This window comes from Anastrepha obliqua, chromosome 3 (assembly GCF_027943255.1).
Source record: "Anastrepha obliqua isolate idAnaObli1 chromosome 3, idAnaObli1_1.0, whole genome shotgun sequence".
NCBI lineage: Eukaryota > Metazoa > Arthropoda > Insecta > Diptera > Tephritidae > Anastrepha > Anastrepha obliqua.
In genome coordinates, this window is record NC_072894.1 from 63,750,426 (window position 1) to 63,774,318 (window position 23,893).

Genomic DNA, 23,893 nt, shown 5'->3' on the forward strand with positions numbered 1-23,893 from the left:
GTGTCGAAGATCTGCCACTACGTTTGCCATCCCCGATGGACCTCTTGACCTGATGGTTCTCTTCTGAAGCGTTCATGCCACTCGTAAATGGCTGTTTTATTAAGATTGTCATTACCTAAACAGTTTACCAATATTTCTAATGTTTTCGCACCATTGAATCCATTTTTAATATCGAATTTATTACAAATTCGTTGTTGCAAATTCAAATCCATTTTTAATATTAAAAAAAACTAAAATACATGTAGAGACACATTTACTCTAGACGACGTGACTTTCACAAATGTCAAGTAATGGCAATACAAATTTTGGTAGGATCACTAAATATGGCAACCTAGCAAAAACAAAAAGAACGTAAATCAGTTGACCTCGTCAACTTGGCCAAGTTGGCGTCACCTAGAGGGTGCTCCGTGAATTGTTTGATCAAAGTACTACAGCTATTGGCGATCGCAAACTACCGCGAACATTTTTCTCAAAAAACGTCTCACATTGGGTGGTGTTAAAAAAACTGAGTAAGAAATGAAGGTTGGGCATGTGTATATGTTTAAAAATTTTATAAAATTAGTATAGAATTTGTTCTTCGCGTATAAGTATACACGTTGTAAAAATATATATGTAAAATATGCTTCCACCTAAAACTTCATAAAAGCATGACATTCGGCTTTATCTCGTGTTAGTATCAAGTATTATAAATTAGCTTCAAATCTAGCAGCACTCACCCCCACCCCCCAAATTAAAGAAATTCTTATTATATTATCTCTTATTCCTATTATACTTATCTCAAATAATTACGACTATAATCTGCGCCGGGTATAGAAAGTCCGATTTCACCGGAATTTAGCCAGACACATCTTTACTTGCCCACACGGCATCAAAAACACTAAAAAATTTTATAATCGGGAAACTTTTGGGATGCCATCGAAAGAGGACGCAAATATTATACTTACTTCTATGAACTGGCCTCAATGTTTATATTCGAAGAGAAGAAGAAGAAATAAAAAGTACGCCTAAAGATCGTAAAGGCGACAAACTTTCAGATTAAATCAAAGCTATTTATAATATTTGTGCCAAACAACTACCCACGAACTCATGATTTGTCCATGAACCCATGATACGGGTCCGTGCTTTCTTTATTTCTCATAGAGTTCAGCAAAAATGTTGGACATTCAGCTCAGTTTTAATAGTGGGTTTTCGTTCCATTTAACAGTTTTTAAGGCGAAACAAAAAATACTTTATGGTGATAAGATTTTACGTCTTTACTAATTTAGAGGGTTTTCCAATAACAGGTGTTACTTTGAATAGCCCGCTATTTCGGTAGATGTCACTTTTGAAGCTGTCATTTTTTGATATTTGACAAGTAGAAACTAATCTATGAATAAAAATGGAACGATACACGCTTAAACAACGCATTGAAATTATTAAAATTCACTATAAAAATGGGGAAAATTTGGCAGAGATGGTTCGTAAAACTCGAACCGGCCGATCATCAACAACGTCGTTTCTTTGCTGATTGGGTCGTTGAAATGCATGAAAATGATCTGGAACTCCATCGAAAAATCATCTTGAGTGATGAGGCCCATTTCCAAATCGGTGGCTTCGTCAACAAGCAAAATTGTCGGATCTGGAGCTCCGAAAATCCAAGAGTTATTATTGAAAAGCATCTCTATCCTCAACGTGTGACTGTTTGTTGCGGTTTATGGTCCGGCGGAGTCATTGGAGCTGACTTTTTCGAAAATGAAGCTGGAGCAACAGTTTTGGTGAATGGATTGCGCTACTGAGAGATAATTAACGATTTGTTATGGTCGGAATTAGATGGTATTGATCTGGACAACGTTTATTTTCAACAAGACGGCACTACGTGCCTCACAAGGAACGAAACCATTAATCTTTTAAGGGAAAACACCTTGTGACTTTTTTCTTTAGGGCCACGTGAAAGAGAAGGTCTACGCCAACAGCCCAGGGTCGATTCAAGACCTCAAAGATGGAATTGGTGAGGCTATCAAGGACATAGGGCAGCCATTTTGCAATTCGGTTATGGAAAATTTCATGAAAAGGATATTGTCCTGTAAACGTGGTCGTGGAGGTCATTTGGCTAATGTTATTTTCCATTATTAACAGCATACCTTCCTCTTTATAATGAAATAAACATCCGATCATTTATATTAAAAAATAGCATTTTTCTTTGAATATCAAAATAACACCTCTTATTGGAAAACCCTTTATTTACAAAAGCGTGAGATAATGCATTAGAACGAGAAGACTTCATGCTAAACCGCTGTGGATTGCTAGTGTTTGGCCCACCTCTTAAACCGACTATTGAACTCCTCCAAGCATTACTAGTTCCAACTAGAAATTCGATTAGAGGCTAATTTCAAGCCAGTTGTATAAAAGGTGTAACACCGACAGTACCAAATTTTTATGATTAATCAATGAAGTTAAATAGTTACAGCAGTGATGGCAGTGATTTTGTTACTAAAAAGAAAGAGGTAGATTCGGAAATAGATTTCGATAACAATTCAATGGATAATTTGCTGTTTACGGATGGGAAGTAACAGAAGGCGGAGTATACGGAAAATGTAAAAACTACAATAAGATTCAATTAACGACGTGAGCTTTTTTTCTTAATGCATACACTTACATTCATATATACTATGGAAATTGAAAATTATTATGAATGTATGGCATTGCAAAACTTAGCTTGAAACCGCATTTTCGTTTAACTACACTTTTTCTCATTGAGCGAAACTATAATTTAAATACAGTTTTACAACTCTTCCAATCATTTAAGCAATGAAATCGATATATTCGCTGTAGTAAAATGCAACGAATTGAACGAGTATTTCAAATCCTACTCTCTCCACCCTTTCCAATGGCTTGCTTTAGTTATCATTCACTGCCACTGATACGTACATTTGGCGCTTCACGAGCAGCAAAGTTGCTTAATTTTACAATTGAATGAATTTGATACCATCATTGCGTGTTTAATGCACAAAGCTATTCTCCTTATTTACAATTAGTATGTTTATAAATATGTGAGTATGACCGAATAAAAAAAAATTATTTTATTTTATTGGAGCATTGACCAAATTTAATGAGTATTTCCTTATGGTTAAATAATACAAGGTGCCGCAAATTTAATCAACCTATCGAAAGATTTTTAGTTTTTTGAAGTGGCGTTGACATCTGTGTACTAGACAGATGCAGTATGCTAACAGATACGATATGGATCGCGTAAATGTCAAAATAAAAATTTCCAACACTCAAAATCATTTTTTGTATTTAGTTAATCAACATCAAAATAGAGTGATTAGTTTTGCGCCCTCTTGTATATACTAGCCGATCTGATTATGAACCCTGGACAGAAAATTTATACTGGCAGACAGTAGTTCGAATTTAATTTTCAGAAAAGAAGAAAAAAGTTTTTAAATAAAGCAAAATTACTCTCATTTAGTACAAATGATTCAAGAATGATAGATTACCAGGTTTACACAAGCATGATAGAATAAGAGATTGCGCCTTCCGAATTCGCGGTAACGTCAGGCTCCATGCAAATACAGGCAAAAGGAAGAGGTACTACAGTAGATACTCAATACTTGCGACACATTTTTTTCATTGCGTATTCAATACTTGCGACATTAGAAAATCTGTACCTCGATACTTGCAACATTTTTTTATTTTGGTCTTCCTCATTTGCTCTTTTTAAGTTCATATTTTTGAGAATAAAGTTCGGTGAAATACTACCGATGTCATTATGGGGAAAACACTTTTTGAGTTGAATTTAGTGGGAATACCGGCTAACGCATTTCCTGTCGAAATGGTAGTTTTGCGTTATCTTTTGCATGGTGTGGTGTCAAAATGGCAAAGAGAAAATTTACGCTGCTTCCCATAAAAGAAAAAGATGACATTCTGAACAAATTAATTGCGGGAATTTCCATTAATGCTTTAACTAAAAACTTTTACGTGCATAGAGCAACAATAACAGACTCCGGTACAGGTAAAAGGAAATTATAAAAATGGAACAGGCATTGTTCAATTGGTTTCTGGATCAAAGGGTCAAAAACTTACCAATCACCAGGGAAATGTTAAAAGAGAAAACAAAGTTATTGCATGCCAAAATTCAGGAAAAGCCTGGAACCTTCCACGCTTCGAAGCTTCCTGGTTAACTTGCAAACTTTAATACGAGAAAAATTGATCAATTAAGAGTGACTCCATTAAACCCATTTTTGGACAAAAACTTTTACCCGATGATACTCTTGTGCGCTTAAAAGAAACCTCGGCTCCGGGGCATACTATCAGTATGGAGCAAATATAGTACCATTCTTTACTTGTACAAATGCTGCTGGAAATCGTAAAGTAAAAATAATGGTTATTGGGAAATCGGCGAATCCGCATACATTACAATTTTTTATTGATATACCAGTTGTCTACAAAAGAAATGAAAGTGCTTGGATGACCTTAGCTTTATTTGAAGAATGGTATATATGAGAATGAGGTATATCCAACAAAGAAAACTGTTTTAATCAAAAATTGTTAAAAATAAACAAGTAAAAGAGTTCCTTCGAGGGCAAAATCTTTCTGAAAAAGCACTTTTTCATATTGATAATACCAAAGACCATCCCAAAGAAGGCGAGTTAAAGAGGTACGACGGTCAAATATCCGTAATGCGCTTTCCTCAAAGCTGTACGGCTCTAATAAAGCCCTTGGATTAATACGTTAGACTTACTAAATTGAACTACCAAAAAATCCTTCTTACGTCTTATTGTTCCTCGTAGAGAAACCTTGGATGAGTCATTGTGAAATATCGACCTGAAAAATGCAATTTGTGTTTTAGATGGTGAATGGGATGCTCTTGGTGCAATTTCAATTCGGTCGTCTTTTTAAAAAGTCATCTGTTTGTAAAAGCGTCTGACTGGGATTGTGCAGATATTGTTCCTCTTTCGGAGTTACGATTATAGATAGCTGATGATGCATATAATAGGTATTCAATTCATTCCGACTTTGATTCGGAAAGTAGAACCATACTGAACCTCATTCGGAACCCATAGCTTTAAATGAAGAGCGCTGCAATGTAGACGACAAAACGGTCGGTGAAGGAACTAACGTTGTGATGCTGAACACGAATAAAATTACATTGCAGGAGACAATATCAACACTTAATATAAGCTTGGATTGGGGAGAGCAAAACAATGCTTGCTTAATCCAGGGATGAGCAACACAGGTCGCTTGCGACTCTTTAAACATGTTAGGGCGGCCCGTCAGACATTTCTAAAATTTAATTTATTTTATCGATTTTCTCTCATCAATATATTGTTATAAAATTAATTATAATAAACACCGAAACATATTTATGTGGCGAGCATCCAATTTAAAAAGTGAAATACAATTGTTCTTGTTCTTGCCTCATTTTGGTAATAAAGAATGCATGTGTGATTTTGATCTCAATGATCTTAATATGGCACTTCAAGATAAAAGACAAAAAAGACAGTTTAATCACATTTAGAAAACTAGAACATTACTACTTCTTACAAATACGCACAATATGTATGTCGACATTTTAATCTAAGAAGGCAACGGCTTTCATGAATATATTTTCCTCGCCATTTAATATAGATGGGGTACAAACTGGACATAGTTTCTGAAGGCCGGAAGTGAATGACATGCAGAATAATATATGTACATATAGAATTGGCGCTCACCCCAACGGCAAATGGTTTTTCATAAAAAGCTTTTTCGTACCTGAAATACAGTAGATGGCTTGCCATTGCCTGCCGAGGTACGACCGCTATTAGAAAAAATTTGTCCATCGATCAAGACTGAGTGATGCTCGATTATAAAGCTGTTCAGCATATATTGAAAAAATAGTGCTAAATATCTCATTAAAAACTCAAAGTAAATTCGTTTGTTTTTTTTTCCTTGTTTGTTTTTCTTTTACATTAAACTTTGAATTATTTTATATTTTTTACTCTAAAGTTTAATATAAGTAAAGTCTTTTAAATTATTAATAAGTGTTATTTTATGTGCGCCCTTCAAAAAATTTCAAAATTGAAATTGACCGATTGATCAAAAAGGTTGCTCACTCCTGGCTTAAACTATGTTATGACGCTGCAGAGGCTCAGAAACAGTGTGGCACTGATTAAGCGAATGTGCCCAAAACAAGCCAAAACCGAAAATTTCTTAAATTTCGAATGAAACGTATCGCTTTAAAGGGTATAATAAAAATAATAATATAATAAAAACAAATAAGCTTGAATTGCTATCAGTAAAAAAACTACTTTAATTTGTATGGGAAAAACCTCAGTATAGCGACAACCTCGAAAATTGCACAGAGCGCGGTTTTCATTACATGCAAGAATTGAGTTTCCACTGTACTTGTTTGTGAAGAGGAAAAGTAGGCGAAAGTGTTAAATACTCCCACACACCAAAAAATATATGCACACACATAAATTTTCTTAACACGGCAAGAAAGAAAACTTCGTTTTCGTTAGTTTGTTTAGTTTGAATGTCACAATTGACAACATTACCAGGCCATTCACTGAATCTTCACAAACATGTAATTTCTCCTTCCCTCGAACGTGTCAAAATCGCGACAAATAAAGTTACTTGCACCAAATTAGAGCATCAGAGATATATTAAATATCACGTTTTCCTATTTCTCTCTTCACTTACCTAAAGCTATCTTGATTTCTTTATGCCGTTACATGCAAAATACAACCGTTATGTGAAAAAGGTCATGATACAAAAACACCCAAAAGCAAAGAGTATTTGAGTTAAGCCTCTCAAAAGAGTCTTTGGCAAACAAGTTTTAACTTTGCTGATATGCAAAACTCATTTACTGGGTTAGAAGTTTTCTAACTTTATAAATTCACTACTAACAATTTTCTTTGGTTGCACACTGGCAGTGTGACAAAAAGTTCATGACGTCACAGAGTGTTTTCGATATTTTAATATGCCTTTTGCTACAGTTTTGCTGTCACACTCCAGTGGTCATTACCTTTTGTGACTCAAGTGACAGTTCAAGCCGAGCTCAGCAAATGTAACTTGGCACTGTTGTTGTACACGAAATTCTTGCTTGCTGCTTTAAATGTGCTTTTAATGCTTCATAGCCTAAAAACATATGCGCATATGTACATAAATATGCATTTGGGTATGCATATACCTTCAAACATATATGTATGTACATATGTATAGTTATTTAATTTTCAGCATATACATATGTAAATATATGCCCATGTGTACATTTATGTATATCACGGCTTCGCGCATATTTTATCCCCTTATCTGTTATTTCATTCATTTGTACGATCGCTGATGCCATTGTTTTATATTTTATTATTTATTTTATTGTCGTTACCGCCGTTGTTGTTTATTTCCGATGTACCAAGTGTAAGCAAGGCAACAACACGATTCATAAACTCACACTAAAAAATAGGCAGTTGACAGAAGCGTTGTGAAGTAAACGGCAGCAGCGGAAAAACAAACGTAATAACAAAGTAGAGGACGGGCAGTAAAAAATATGCTGCTAACTGTAGTTATAGTATTTAACCATTTGGAAAAATATAAGCACCTCATGTAAATGGTGTGCAGTCGCCGTATACGTCGACGCAAGCTGTGCGCGCACATATCGGTCGCTCGGCTTGTTGGTTCGTTGGTCGTTGGTGGTTGCTCACCTGGGCGATCGGTCGTAGACGCTGGTAGTTGGTTACAGCGGGTCGCTGTGACCTGACTGATTGTGTATGATAGTCAAAAAACATCGAAAAAGTCGGAAATAAAGACGAAACAATTCCAACGGTCTTGTTGTGCGGTGCGGTTGTTAGGCTTTTCTGTTTTACTGTATGCTTTCTCTCACTCATTGTAGCTACGAATTTCTCAAGCCAGTGACGGTTCGCAAAAATAATATTAAAAATAAAATTACATTGTTGTTTGGAAATGAATAAAATATAAGTGTGTGAAAACGAAAACATATTTTAGCTGCATACATAAATAATGAATGTAATAAAGACACAGCTATTGTATGAGGAATCTGCCTACTTGTGTTGATCTCAAAGCGTTTGCTTGGTAAATAAAATGAATTATTTTTTAATTCAAAATTGAAATGGTTAAGCATCTAAGAAAAAGTAGTGGAAATATTGATTGCAAGAATATTCTTATGGAAATACCTAAAAGATTTTTTTCAGAATTAAATTATCTGTATACCGAAATGCTACTACCCATTTTCACTAGAAATATGTAGTTCGTTTCCACGACAGTCGGTTCTACTTAACCGGAGCGACCCGGATTTATATCCGGCCAAGCACTATTCCTCGTATATGTATGGGGAATGTGTATGCTGCTGCAACAACAATTAGAAATAGTTTTTTTAGGTATTCGAAATCTTTAACCGATTCCAGCTCTCTGACGTCATTTGTTATCACCGAAATTGCCACATTAAGAATGTTCTTAGATGTGTAAAAGTACATACATACTTACCACGGATGTTAATTATGTGAACTCGGTGTTTTCTAAGTACCGAAAATCCCATGATTATTTAATATGAGTGCCGAGAAGGTTTGTGTTTCCTTTTTGTCGTGCGAAATGCCAGGGTTAGTGTGCAAGAAAGAAAATTCAAAATTATATGCAATACCTATTTTCAAAAATGTGTTTTCCTTAGCAGTGTGAATGCGAAATAAGTTAAGATCACAGTTAGAGGACGCAACTTTAAATGATTTGCTGATCTTTAAAACATAATTCAAATATAAATAATTATAAGTTTCTGATTTTCTAACTTTACTTTGTGGTGGTTGGAACTAGCAAAAAAGCGGGCGGTTCTGAAAGGCTACGGGAATTGCTTTCGTATCAATTTGGATTTCGAACTCGAAATTCGGAAGTTCGAGCCGAAACAAATACTTTTCAAACTGTCGAAAATCAGTTGTTTTGTTTGTGCAACTAGTTTTTCCATTTGTGTTAGATTGTGAACTTTGAATTCGTGCCAGAGTTTTGATTCTAATCATTTTGTAATGCAAATTTTAAAAAACTTTTAATAAAATTAGCAATTTGAGGAGCCGATTGACATCGAAATCATATGTATAACAAAATATAATGGCAAAAAATAGAAAATTTTGCGTGACCATAGCAGTGAACTGGCCACCATAATCGAAGGCGTTGGTGTGTGACTACCACTCAAAAGTACGCAAGCTCGAATCTCCATCAAAAAACTCTTCATAAAAAGCATCTGCCGTACGGAGATGGCATAAAACTGTAGAAGCAAAGAATAAATTATTTATTAAACTTAATATTTAATTTACTTTCAGCAATGTTTATTTTAAATTTAGCAAAATTTTACATTTTGCATGTACTCTAACTATTTAAATCAGCACTCAGCTCTTCTTATTGCTGCCTTCTTTAACACGATCTCCTTTGGATATGACTATGTCTGGATTAAGTACCATAAATTCCAAGAAGATTGTGCTTTGGGTTGCTTTCGTTTGTTTTCTCCCTCGTATAAAAAATTGCATAATTTATAAACAAATAATGTGATAATATGCTTATTTTTTTATTTTATATGAGTAATTATTTAATATGAATAATAATGATAATGAGTTATCGTTTTGTTAACTTGAAAAAAATCGTACCAATACCTTATCGGATTTATTCACAAAGAAGTTTCCGATAACACGATGAAGAACAATCATCGACTATAGATTTCGATAAATTAATATATACAAGATTTTTAAAAAATTATAATTGTGGTGGCATTTTTTGGCATTTTTTCTAAAAAATATATTTTATCACTTTCGTATTTTCTTAACACTTTTTTAATTATTATTTATTTAATTCTTGCTTGCAGCTAACATTGCTTAAAGTCACTAGGAAAATACCAATGTTGCATAAAACTTGCGAAAACAATTTGCTAATTTAATTGGAAACTCCTCTTCAAATCGACCAAAGTATCATGGCATCCACAACAACAGAAGATCCAGATATAAAAGTGACTCTGGAGGATTTGCCAATAACATTTAGGGTAAGTTTGTACTTTTACGAGTTATTAATAGCACTTAAGAGATATGCGAGGGCTGCCACTTGGGTTTTGAGATCGTCCATAAATTTATTAAATTTGAAGATTCCATTGCACCAATCTCCACGAGCATTTTTTTGACCGATTATCACATTATGTGGTATCCAATACGAATAAAGTTTTTATTCAGGGAAATGTTCATGCAATATTGAAATGATTGTATGGTACAAGAGAGGTATTCACGTTACTACAAATCTTGATGGAATTCAAAGCGACATAAAAAAAATTAAATATTGATCCAGAAGCTGATCGCTGGAAAGTCCTCGAAGAAGTCCGAAGTATTTTTTCTTTCAAAGAGCAAACGGATGACGTACAAGGTGAAGTCCAAAATAAACAACACTGGCGGTATAAAAATGTTTTTGATGGTGCCATCTTTTTAATGAGTTAGTGCGTTGGAATTTACATCCCTAGCTGACTTCCAGTGAAAGCTTGGTGACGGTTCAGTGGAAATTAAGTTATTGCATATAAAGTATATTTGCGCATCGATACAAAAATGACTCTCCCAAAATGAGCTAATATCAAATTTTGTCTTAAAATCGGTAAAACGGTTACTGAAACATTTGAATTGATGTGAAACGTTTATGACGATGGTTGTCCATCTCGTTCATGAGAGGTTTACACGTTTCAGAGATGGTTGTGAAATCAATAATCACCGAAAACTCTATGGAAATTGGGTTAGAGTTAAATATCTTCAAAACATCGATTTATCGTATTTTGATCATTTGGGCTTAGGAAAGGTCTATGCACATTTCATTCCGTACAAGTTAACTGTGGACCAAAAATTGCTTAGAACATTCGAAAAATCTCAATAAAGAGGTGAGAAAAGACGACAACTTCCTTTACAACATTGTAACTGGTGATAAAACTGGTGTTTCCAACATGAACCTGAAACTAAGCGTCAAAGTGCCGAATGGAAGGCCCCAGACGAGCCACCACCCAGAAAATTGTGTTTGGAGAAGTCAAAAATGAAATCGATGCTCATTTGTTTTTACGGTTCCAAGGGAATTGTCCACAAGGAGCTCGTACCATTGGACCAAACTGTCAATGCAAATTTTCTATCTTGTAATTTTGAAGCGTTTGTTGCATCGCATTCGTCGGATTCGCCCTGAATACCGCGAAGGAGGAACCCTGGCGCTTATTGTAAGATAATGCACTATCTCATCGATCCACTCTAGTGACGGATTTTTTTAAAAGAAATTGCATTTTAATCCATCAATCACTTACCGTATTCAGTCGGTATGGCTCCCTGTGACTTCTACCTGTGAAAGAAAAAACGTTTTGCGTCCGTAGAGGCCATCCAAAAGGCTTGTAGCGACAGCCTGAAGGGCATTCTGGCCAATGACCTGAAACACTCTTTCGAAAAGCTTTTAGATCGCGCCATAACAGTGTATCGAGGCCAGAGGGAGCTATTTTGAATAAACAAACTGGAAGTTATCAGAACAAAGCTCCTGTCGTTTCTATTCTAGCTCAGTCATGCTTATATTTGACTTCACCTTGTATGTATATGTACTTATATGTATATTTGTATGTCATATACGCTTTCTCCATATTTCATTTCAATTCGCGAAGAGGCTTTATATTGAATGCTTTATCAGCAACGGGGGATTGGCGAGCAACAGTTTTACCTCTTTGAAAATGTATATTATGATACTTTTTTATTTGCCTTATGTTTTTATTGTTGTTTCCTTTATTACATTTTTGATAAACTATTTGGTTTGTTTTGCAAATGCCGGTCGTGATGCCATGAAAATATTCTTTTTAAATTTACTTTTTTCTTGTGATAAATGGACTCATGTTTCCGAAACCGTACAGCGCAAGTACTATTTCGTTTGGAAAATATGTTTATGGGTTTTACTGAATATAAAATTAATGGTAATATATAATAAAACTATATATAATATAATATACAGGGGGCCCACTTAGCGTTCAGAAATTTAGTCATCGCTTTTCTGATATTGACAGCTAAAATAATAACTGTGAACATGGGTAACTACTGTGTGACCGATTCGAAAACGTGTAAATATCTTGAGGTTCTGAGAAAACATGTGTGTAGGATATATGGGTTTGATGCCAGTAGGCTTGTACTTTTTGTAGTGGTGTTGGTAATTAATCCATTGACTATTGTACATTCCCTGAAGAGATTTTAGTATAATTTTCCGAATATCTCTGATAGTTAAATATGCACTGAAGTGAAGCGGTTCTCGAGCGGCTTCTTTGGCTCTGGCATCAGCGCACTCGTTGCCTAGTATTCCAGCATGACCCGGAACTCACATGATCCTTATGGAATTTTTATTTAATAAGATATTATTTCGGGTTTCGGTGATTAATGGAGGGAAGAATACCTGCAACCAAACTAAATTAACTATTTTTAATTTTTACTTTTAACAAAGGCAAACTATAACATTCCCCTAGAACGTTAATGCAGTTTTAATATGCCCAGCTTTTTAGAAGCGGAAAAATTATACCATATACAAAAAAAAAAAAATATTGAACTTAAATTAGATGAATTTCCAAACCGTATAAACCTTTAAAATCAGACCGGAAGTATGTTGATTGCACATGCCTTTATTAAAATATTACGTATAATAAATAAAAAAATATTTATTGCCTTTTTATGTACACAAGTGCTCCCAACCACATAAAGTTTTTTCGCGCAATTATCTTTCACTCAAAAATGAACGAACAAAATTAAAAATTTTACTTTTTTAGCTCATTGTATACAGACAGTAATTTCATATTGTTCCATATGTAAAAATATACACACTAGGTAGGCTGTATAAACAGTACAGATGTGTATGTAATGTGAATACATTCGTGCTTATGTACATATGCACGTATTTAGTTATAATACAAATACTATAGTTTGCGCTAAAGCACCACTAAATGACTCTTATTGCTCAGGTTTTTCCCCGTCCACGTAGACCAAGCGACACTCATCGCTGCACATCGAAATTTTGTCGATTGTGATAAGAACTCAATGCTACCCGCTTTACCGTTGCCCATTCTCCATTTTTCATTTTCCATACAATTATTTACAAGTTACTAATTTACACTGCAATATTTGTATTTGTACGGCTGTTTTACGGCGGCCGGTGAAACACCAAAATAAAGAAAAGGTTTTTTCTAATAGCGATCGCCCCTCGGCAGGCAATGGCAAACCATCGAATGTATTTGTGCCATGAAAAAGCTCCCCATAAAAAATTTCTGCCGTTCGGAGTCAGCTTGAAACTGTAGGTCCCTCCGTTTGTGGAACAACATCAAGACGCATACCACAAATAGGAGGAGGAACTCGGCCAAACATATATAAGGCTGTTTTAGACGTTTACAATTTGTTAATTTGAAAAATATACTTCCACGCCAGACTGGCATTCATTCTTTAAAGTGCTCGGTTACATCTGGTATCGGTACACAATACTCTACTGAGCCGAATGTACAGTTTGTCAAGGAAGTGTTTTAACCTATACTAATCAAGCGAAATTCAGACATATTGCTTAGGAATTTATGTATGCATGTATTTGCTCAATCTTTGGTTTTATTTGACTAATAAGAAAATTGATTTGTGGAACAAGTTTGTAGCATTTAGATATTTTATTTTATTTTACAACGATTTATTTGCTGTTTGGCAAAAGGCAAATATTCATTCGATAGAACTCTTTCTGCTCTACAAAACTTTAATATGCTAATTGTATCTTTGAGATATTTAATTTTTTATTAATTTTGAACCTTATAAAGGGGATACCCAGGAGGCAAAAATCAACTTTTTCGACACCTGCTCTTCTTTGCTTTTCATCGAGGTCAAAAAGCTGCCGAAGCACTCCGGGACATTTGCGACGCGAATGGAGAAGGTGCATAGGCAAGTCTACAGCACGGAAATGGTTTGCAAAGTTCAAAGATGGCGCCTTGATGACGATGACACGTCCCTCAGCGGAAGGCTTTCTGAATTCGATGAAGAACGTCTTAATTCACTTTTGAAGGAGAAGGGTCGCCAAACCGGAATTAGCGGAAAAAATGAACTACGATCATAAGACGATTCCCAATCACCTTCATTCAATGGGATTTACCGAAAATTGGAACTCTGGGTTCCTCACGAGCTCAACGGAAAAGCAAAGAAAGTCGCCTTCAAGTTGCTTCTCAGCATCTCGCCAGCCATCGAGCAACACGCACTCATAAACAGAGCTTTTTGTACGGAATCGTCATGGTAGATGAAAAATGGTGCCTATACATCAATATGAAGCAAAGAAAGGAGTGGGTGGCTCCAGTAGATACGCCAAAGTCGAGAGTCAAGGCGGATCTTCACCCAAAGAAGATCATAATATATGTCTGATGGGAGTGGGAGTACATGGTGCACTGGAAAATGCTCGCTAAAAACGCTAGGAACTTATGCCCAATAAATGAGGTCAAAACCGTACAGGTCATATTTACTACCAAACCAAAATTACTGTAGTTCCAATTTAAATAAATGGCAAAACACTTACAACAGAACCAGTCTGGGAATTCACTTGTGCTCGAAACTAAATTGGACGTACCACGTCAAGCAAAAAGTCAAACAAATAAACGGAAAACATCCACAACTTCATTGGTTTGTCTGCAAAGAGTAAACTAATCTGGTTATATGGACTACGGGAGTGACGAACGGCTAAAAATATTCATATAGCAAAAATCCAACGACTACAATCGATAATTCTTCGAATTTGGACCATGTCTGACAACTACACGAGAAATGATGTCATCCATACGACTTTTAAAATAGCAACAGTAGACGAATAAATCAAAAAGATAACGATAAGGCAGTTTGACAAAATACACAAACCCAATAATGCAGAAATCAACAAACTTGTGGAAAGTGAAAGAAAAACTAAAAGAGTCTAAAGAGAACTCGATCATGCGACCTATTGAATGCTATAAAAGAATAAATATGTGACCCTTTAACTTCTATTTGGAGCATAAGGTATCAACCACTCCTCTTCGCCAACGGACACGGTTTCGTGCTAGGAATCTTAGTTCATTTTGCGATAAACCAAGAGACTTCGTTTCCACATTTGTTGAGCGCTGCCAGGTGATAAGTGGTCTGCGAATTACTCTACCATTTAGGTGAAATCGAGCCATTTATGATCATAGGCGTAGGACATCTTGTGCCAATAATGTTTGTGAGCTTTGCTCAACCCTGTGAATGTTTTATGGCAACTTTTTTCTTTAAATATGCCCACAAATTTTCTACTGGACTAATTTCCCGACTGTGGGCTCGTGTATCCAGTACTTTATTGCTATTAAAAAGAAGCCTTAGGTTTTGGATTGTTGTGCTGGTAGAATTTAAACTGAAATTTGTTATCAACAATGAAGCCAAATTTTGTTGCAGTATTTGTCAAATGGCATTTCAGAATATTTAAATACCTTATCTTTTGTAAGCACCAATTTCCTTGCTGGATATGTATCCCCACACCATGACCGAATGTTTGTCTTATTTCACTGTCGGTATAGTATTCCGCCTTTCCAGTGCTTTCAATAGATGCCTCCACACTTTGTTGGGTCCATGATTTTAATACAGCATAATTTTAGACTCATCGTAAAATTATACATCCTCTAATAGCTATCTATACGTTATAGCGAAAGATAACCGCTTTTCAATGTGCTGTGCAGAAATCAAAGGCTTCTTTCGACCAACTAGTGAAGACTAATTGTGCTTCTGGAAAACTTGGAGACCTATTTCCTGAGAATCTTCCACCACACAATCATTTCAAAGCTCACTAGGAGAATTTCTTGCCGAAATCTGCGGGTGTGCGGTTACTTTTCTCACCACAATACGTTCGATGTGGACAAAAATTTTCCGTGGTTTGCCACTTGCAGATTTCGCTCCAGCCTATTTTAATTCTTTGCACAATTTATTATGTATAAACAGATTGTCTTAAAAAGTTAAATAAAACATATATGATAATTTTCGCTCAACTTTTCCTAAAGTATAATTGCATATAAGAATAATAAGTCGATTGAGTCACGTCAAACAAAGTCCGTTTACCGGTTTTTTTGTGTTCTTTATATTTTACGTACGATTTTATATTTTAATCAACAAATCACTCTTACGGTTACTTTTTAACTGATTGATGATTAAACCATGAGATAGCAGTGAGATAACGGTATATCAAATCATCTTAGCAAATGATGCGGAAAATAGATAAAACGATTTCTTATCAGCAGAGAAGAATTTGTTTTGTTTTTGCTTGCTTTGGTGAATGCACAAGGTTTACGATTACGAAGTACTGGTAACTATGAGTGTTGATGAAATAAATTTGAAATTCAGTAAGAAGCGATAGTTTTAGTTAGAGGTGCAAATATCTTGAATATTTTAGTATGTCAAAACATTTTCTTAACAAACTATTTGTTTGTATAAACTACTTATATTGTAGAAAATACTAGGTTGTTCAAAATTTATGAATATCAATACATTTGTTCCAACGAGATTCCAACGAGGGCTACAAAATGCGCTTCCACTGCTTCTTTGACCTCATCATTTGATGAACAACCTCTTTCCCAGCACGCATTTGTTTTGGTCTGCAAAGAGTTGGAAGTCGCGATGGGCCAAATCTGGGGAATACGATGGATTATCCAACAATTCGAACCTTAATTAAGGGAGTTTAGCCCCTATAAAAACGCTTTTGTGACAATTTTTTCTTTTTCAAACTGGGTATCTTTTCACAAATTTGTTCCTTCGTATCCCAAACACATTCTTAGCGGATTTCTGGACAAGAACTCGCTTCGGAGCCGAAGAAACAGGTTCATACCACTCTCTAGCCTCTTGTTTTGAACAAGGATCATAACTACAGACCATAGGGCTTTTACTAAATCTCTTTCAGTCACTCGATGATTCTGCAATAAGATATTCCGTATTTTTTCAACAATTTCTGGAGTTGTTGCTGTTTTTGGACGTCCGTGACGTGCATCGTCTTCAAGGCAGCCCATCTTTCTATTGAACTAATCGATAACGCAAAGTCGCTATACACTTTCAACATTCGTTCATAAAGTCCCTGTGCTCTAATCATAGTTGGCCATCAGCCATCAAAGCCACGGTTAGCAAACGGGTAACTCTAACCCGCAAGCGAGCTTGGCAGGCTGAGAGAGGCTGCAGATGGACAAAACTGATGTTACCTGTCATGTCCGACCGACTGTCACAGTTCCTCCTGTCACTAAGCAGAGGTGACTGTAGGAGGCTTGTTGGACTGATGACGGGCCACCTTCTATGGGCAAATCACATAGAAAAGGTGGACATCTCAGACAGTGCACTTTGCCCAGCATGTGGAGAGGAGGATGAGACGACGGACCACTTTCTGTGCATCTGCCCCGCCTTCGCTCGAATCAGGCTTGGGACTGATGTGTTAAGAAGCGACCACCTTGGCTCCTTGGCACCACAAGATCTACTCAGATTTCTTCGGAGGTCGAGTAGATTTAAAGAAAATTAAAAAGGGAACCCGAGTGCAGTACAATGGATTTAATTGTGTCTGAGTGCTGCACTTCCTAGTCTGTCCCAACAAAAAAAAAAAAAAAAACAGAAAAACCATAGTTGGCACTAAAAATCTTGTATTCATGTATTGCAAACTGGTGCCTTTCGGAGCCTACCTACAGACATACTTGTATATGTACATATCCATGTATTGTATTTACGTTCTTCTGCCTTTTAAATTGCTCTAACTTATATCTTCAACTTTTATTTAATTAAAAAACGAGTTACGACCTCTATTTGGTTTTTACAATTACAAAAAATATTTGCTTCGAAAATGTTCTAATTTTCAGCCGGGCAGTAATATAAATCATAATTTTTTAAAAGAAAAAAAAATTTCAATGTTGTATTGTGTAAGCATCATAAAAAAATTGACGCAGGACGTACGAAGTATGAAGAGTTTTTGCACTTCGCGCTTTAAAAATAAACGTCTGAACACTTGTTATAGCATATTTGCCTATGTTATATATAATTAATTAATTTAATTAATTAATTCGCTAAATAACTTTAAGAAGGATGATTCTCATAAATTATGCAGTTTGCAATAGACTTCTAGAAAATTTTAAAGCATCCTTCTATAACTTGTTTGCTCCACTTTGAACAGATTTGAAAAATACCAATCTCAAGAAGGTTCTTCAACTTAACACTCATCATACCTGTAATCACCCTCTCAGGGGTAAAATTGTGTACTATATTTTGCCAGCATTTTGCCTAGTTGTCCAAGAACTTTCTCATCCGAACGACTTGCAGAGAAAAATGTTTTTTGGTCTAGATAGACTCTCACAATACAGGTTGTTCCATTTACGATGGTGTTTTTACTAAAGACTACTATTTTCTTGGAATGGGGCTCTGCTCAGTGGCTAGCTTAGGGAGAAAACTGGGTTGAGGTAAGGAGACGAAAGAAATTGATGTGGGTTTTTGTCGAGACAGACTAGCAAGTGCAGCACTCAGACACAATTAAATTCATTGTACTGCACGCGGATTCCCTTTTTAATTTTCTTTAAATCTACTCGACCTCGTTACCCGCGATACCCACGAGTCCCGGTACCCATGCTAGCATCAGGCTAATATGCCTACCGACATACATAGTTCAGCCTAGATTTACAGGACTCGACTACCCTTCATGTGCTTGGGAGGCTGTCTAAGGCCATGAGCGCAGCTTGGCTGTCGCTGCAGACACATATAGATCTGTCTCTTCATCTATTTTCCACAACAAAGTTCATTGCTTCTTGAGCTGCATACACCTCCGCTTGAAACACAGATGCGTGCATTCCAAGGGCAAAGTGCAGTTTGGTTCCACTGGATTTCACGTAGATCCCAGGGCTGGAGCTGTGCTCGGGGCTGCGAAAACAGTGTTTGCCGGGCTAATTTTCTGAGTTTGACCACGATTGAACTTCTGGCAGCACCGCACTGTATCTCTTGTCAAGCACGTTTCTGGATAGCATGGAGTCAAGAGGCATGACAAGGACCGTTGGATCGAAGTCTATGCCTACTCTGTTGTCCAGCGCCGTACAGGGGTCGTACCAATTCCCATTGTGATTCAGCCTGCTGATGACCTTCAAGGCCTCTCCTTGGATGAAAACAGCAAGTGGTAGTAAACTAATCAGATCATCCAATACCGGGCCTGAAGTAGTCGGAAAAGCTCCGACGCAACAGATGACCACAGTGTATTGTACTCCCGATAAGGTCGTCCTGACTCCCACGAGAGGGAGTCTACTCATCCAGACCACTAATGCATAGGTGATAATAGGTCTTATCATAACCGTGTAGATCCGTTTTCGCAAAAAATCCACTTGCACTGCCAGAAGGATGTCAGTGCTTTGGATGTCTTTGTTTCAACGTGTGATTTCCATAGGAGCTTACTATCGAGGATTACTCCAAGATATTTAATTTTCTTGGATAGCTGGATTGTGACTTCTTTTAGCTTAGGCAGAACGAGTCCATAAAGCTTCCTCCTTCTGGTGAAGAGGACAATACCAGTCTTGGTGGGATTTGCCCATTATTTACATACGTGCCCGCTATCGAACTTAGAGATGAGCCGATATGGTGTTTAGTTATAAATCAAGTAATCATAACTGCTTTCGAACATGAACTCGAATGGCACTGTGAAGATCTGCATACATCTATATCATATCTTAATAGTTGTGGATTTATTTAAAAAGCCATCAAGGAAAAAAAGCTAATGTTTCTAAGTTTTTGGGGCCATTGTATCAAACTGCAGTCTAAAAAGCTTTTTGCTCGGCTAGAGGCATTAATCTCGCAACACTTATTAAATGCGAAATGTATTTAGTTGCAAAATAAAATACTTATACCATTTATGTATTTTGAAATTGTAAAAAAATGTACTATTTATTTTTACTTTTAGGTAAAATACGTAGGCTGCGAAGTGGCTCGTGGAATTTGGGGCATTAAATATACCCGACGCCCGGTGGACATCATGGTTTCGGCAGCCAAGCGCAAAACACCCAAACAACCCTTAACACAATGCAACCTCAAAGTATCAACTGAAGGCATTACTGTCGACATAATAGGCTCACAATCAAATCTGAATAATTGGTCATATCCGATTGATACAATTTCATATGGCGTACAAGATATAGTCTTCAACCGCGTATTCGCAATGATTGTCGTGAAAGATGAAGAACATCCAAATCCCTTCGAAGTGCACGCTTTCGTGTGCGATAGTCGTGCAACGGCAAGAAAACTTACATATGCGCTGGCGGCTGCATTTCAAGAGTATTCGCGGGTTGTAGGTGCGACAGGTAAAACATCACAGACCGATAGCATTACGCCAACACGGCAAAGATTCGCAATCGATTTGCGCTCACCCGAGCAACAAGCAGGCGATGAGGAGGAAGAGACGGAGGCCTAAGCTGGGTATGAATGCTGAAGATAATTTAGTGAATTGATGGTGATTTTCATAGTTTTAGCTCTCTTTTAAATCAAATAGCTCTCACACTACTTAACTTATCTGTTTTCAGTTTACCAAAGGATATCGACAGCGGTGTAATGTGATTCAAGTGAAAAATTTGTGTACTTAAGTTATACCAATGAGTTCATACAAAGTAGTTGATGTTTAAAGCTTTAAGAGAGTATTTTTTTTTTAACGGATTAAAGCAACCAAAAATAATATAAGCCTCAGTAAGTCGTACGTTGTAGATATCGCAGCTTTATGTGTATTTAGTATTTCTGTAATTAGACACTAGTTTCGAATTTGTGTATTTGAAAAAGTCAAAAAAATGTCTATCCACCAGAATTCTTATATTTATATTTCTTAGTTTAAGCGAACTGTGAACTGTTAATTTTAATAAAAATGAGAATAATGTACTTTGTGTATATATAACACAATCCAACATATTTGCGGTTGAAAATAGTCCGGAAAAAAATTAGAAGGAATTGTCGTTATTTTGGATACAGAGAATGAAGAAAACACAAGAGGAAAATGGAATAGCAATGAAAGGAAGGTGGAATTGCAGAACAGAAAAAAAGTTGGAATGTAAAAATGAAAATTTCACCAAACGATTAGAGTGGGAGTAAAGGAAAGACACGACACAATTCGGAAAGATAGAATAAAGGGAAGCCAGAGTATTTGCAAATAGGTCATTTTAGTTATGACAAAATTTCCCAAATCATCTATTTATTATGAATATAACTTACTATTCTAAAAAAGTGTGGAAAAGATATGTACTAAGTTGTTCATTAAGTTTTGCGGCTCGATAAGAAAAACACCATTTTACGGTTTGAAATTCACTTTACTTTTCAGTATAGTCTCCCTGAACATCTTTACTTTTGTTCCAACGAGCTTCCACTTTGTGAATTCAATCAGGAACAGCTGCAAAATACGCTTCATCAGTTGTTATGACCAAGTTTGCAAGTAATCCACAATTAAATTCTTTTTGAGACCCAAACGAACTGATGCTAACAAGTTCTTGACCGATTTCTGAACATGAACTCCTTTCGGAGCCGAAGAACCAGGTTCTCACCACACTTTGACCTCTTGTTTCGATTTAGCATCATGGTGATAGTTTGGCGGTTACTGTATTGTACAAGTATGTATGTATGTATATGTATATACAGTTATATGCACCCTGCAGTCAAACGAACTAATTCTGAACTATGTGCTTTTTCTCCAATTTGCTTTGAAGCTGAAGTTGTTTGGTATTCTATATATTTTTTAATGCAGGTGATAAACTGCGGAAATTCAATAGTCAGCCAATATACATTCGCATCATACGAACATACATCCTTAACGTTTAAAACATTCACATTTATAGTAATAGAAGAATATTTGTTTTGCATATAAGTCTAGTTGGTAATTCTGCAACTGGTAGAATTCTAGTCACTTTCGAATTAGTATGACTTCTGCCATCAAATATCAGTTCATAAAGTAGAACACTTTCTGTTAGCTTGGCTGTTCACTACAAGGTATTTGTTTAGGCACGTATGTAATGTGGTATACTTGTATGCATTAATGTTATTTGACAAAACATTAAGGATATTCGAATGCGTTGGTGCCTGACAACCATTCGGTAGTCCGCTGAGGATACGAAAAAATAAAATAGCAGAAAATGTGTTTCTAATACGTCCACCACTCGACAAGCAGTAGTAAGTCTCCGAGCGTCTGCCAAGAAAACGCTATTCGTAATAAAAAATTAGCCTTTCGGAGGCGGCATAAAATTGTAGGTTCTTCCATTTGGGGAACAACATCAAGACACACGCCACAAATAGGAGGAGGAGCTCGGCCAATTATAGAAATAAATCCATTTATTTAGATTCGATTTAGTCCTGTCTGTCTATCCGCCTATGGACATACGCGATAACTCTGATGAAAGTTGAGCACTTGAAAACTGCACTTTATGCACTAAGCCCAGAATAAGTTGATAAAAAACTTGATAAATAGGGTACTAATCAGCCCATTTTTCATGCAGTGGAATTTTCAAAAAGGTGAGATATGCGATATTTCAGTGAATAGTAAAGAAAATATGTTTTATACAGGACAATATCAGATAAATTAATGAGCTGACTTGCAGATAGGAGGGGTACCGCCTACTTTCTAGGTTCTAGAATATAGTATAACAACATACATACATACAAGTGCACCTATAAAAATTCTTTACTAAACTCTACCACATTTGGTGCTCACATTGATTTCGAAAAGTATTAAAACTTCCCACTAATTCAAACTAAGTACACATAAAACATGTTATCTTACATAATTATATTACATAATATCTGAATAAATATTTGTAACTAAATGTAATATTTGTCAATGCATATCTTAATACGAAAAAAAAAAACAAAGCGGTTTATTTGAAACTAAAATGTTCGCACAAATATTTGTAAAAATGTAAGTATGTAGATACGTTGACATAAAAAAGAGAGTTGTACAGATAAAATATGAATATTTGAAGTATATATTATGATTATTATAATCCCTCTTTAAACAGGCATTTCACGTGAAACGTGATTTAGTACTATGCCTGAGTCTATACAATTAGTTGCTCCAATGGTTTCATATAACAGCTTAGAAATTTCATTAGAAATAAAAAGCCTCTTTTTCTCGCCAAGCGTTAGCAAATGGTGAAAAGATGACTCCACTAAAGGGTTTTCCAATAAGATGTGTTATTTTGATATAAGATCAATGTTTTCGTTGTTTGTCTTAAAACTGCTTGTGAGTAGCTGGTGTGAATTATTGGGCATTATTAGAAATCCTCTAAGGAAGGTGCTCTAGTTTTGGCCCATACTGTATGAATTGACAATACACATGAAGGGTGATCCTACAATATGCACCATTTACTCAGAATCAGTCTTCTCAATGTTGCTTACATATAAGGTCCCATCGTTCATATTTTGCGAAAGATTAAAGTGGTGTGACTGATAAGCATTTGTCGGCCAGTTATTCACAAACATATAAATCTGGAAACGACCTGAGAAAAAGAAAAGACACAGACAATTTGGAAACTACTTTCTCCCTTCCTTACTTTCTTGATTATTTCTTAATAGAGAAGGAAAAGATAGGTACTATAGATTTCATGCTTTTAAGTGACTTGTTTGATTTATTGATATTTAGATATTTAAAGTTGATACAGTAACCAACCACCCTGGTTGTTATTTCGGAGAAAATTTAAAAAAATTTCAGGAATTAAAAAAAAACACAATATTTAAAAAGAGTTTACCATTAACAAACAACCGGCTTAGTCGTTTTTACATTCCTCTTACAGCTATAAAACATTTACCTCTGCACGCCAATTACTTTGCGAAAAGAATAAAATAAAAAACGCTCTAAAATTAAGGAAATAATTACAAGCCAAAGTATTTTTTAATATGATTTAAGACAAAGCTTTTTATATTATTTC

At 35.8% G+C, this 23,893-nt stretch overlaps 1 protein-coding gene across 2 annotated transcripts; it reads left to right on the plus strand.

Moving 5' to 3' along the window:
• The first annotated feature begins 9,925 nt into the window (after window positions 1-9,925).
• LOC129241561 (uncharacterized) lies at window positions 9,926-21,712 on the plus strand. 2 transcript variants are annotated; one of them, XM_054877957.1, is made up of 3 exons: window positions 9,926-9,994; window positions 19,903-20,448; window positions 20,519-21,712. In XM_054877957.1, the coding sequence occupies exons 1-2, from the start codon at window positions 9,926-9,928 to the stop codon at window positions 20,407-20,409; spliced, it is 576 nt and encodes a 191-aa protein (XP_054733932.1). In that variant the 3' UTR covers window positions 20,410-20,448; window positions 20,519-21,712. The 2 variants fall into 2 exon arrangements, with proteins under 2 accessions (XP_054733932.1, XP_054733933.1); XM_054877958.1 differs by having other exon boundaries at window positions 19,903-20,414.
• Window positions 21,713-23,893: the final 2,181 nt, after the last annotated feature.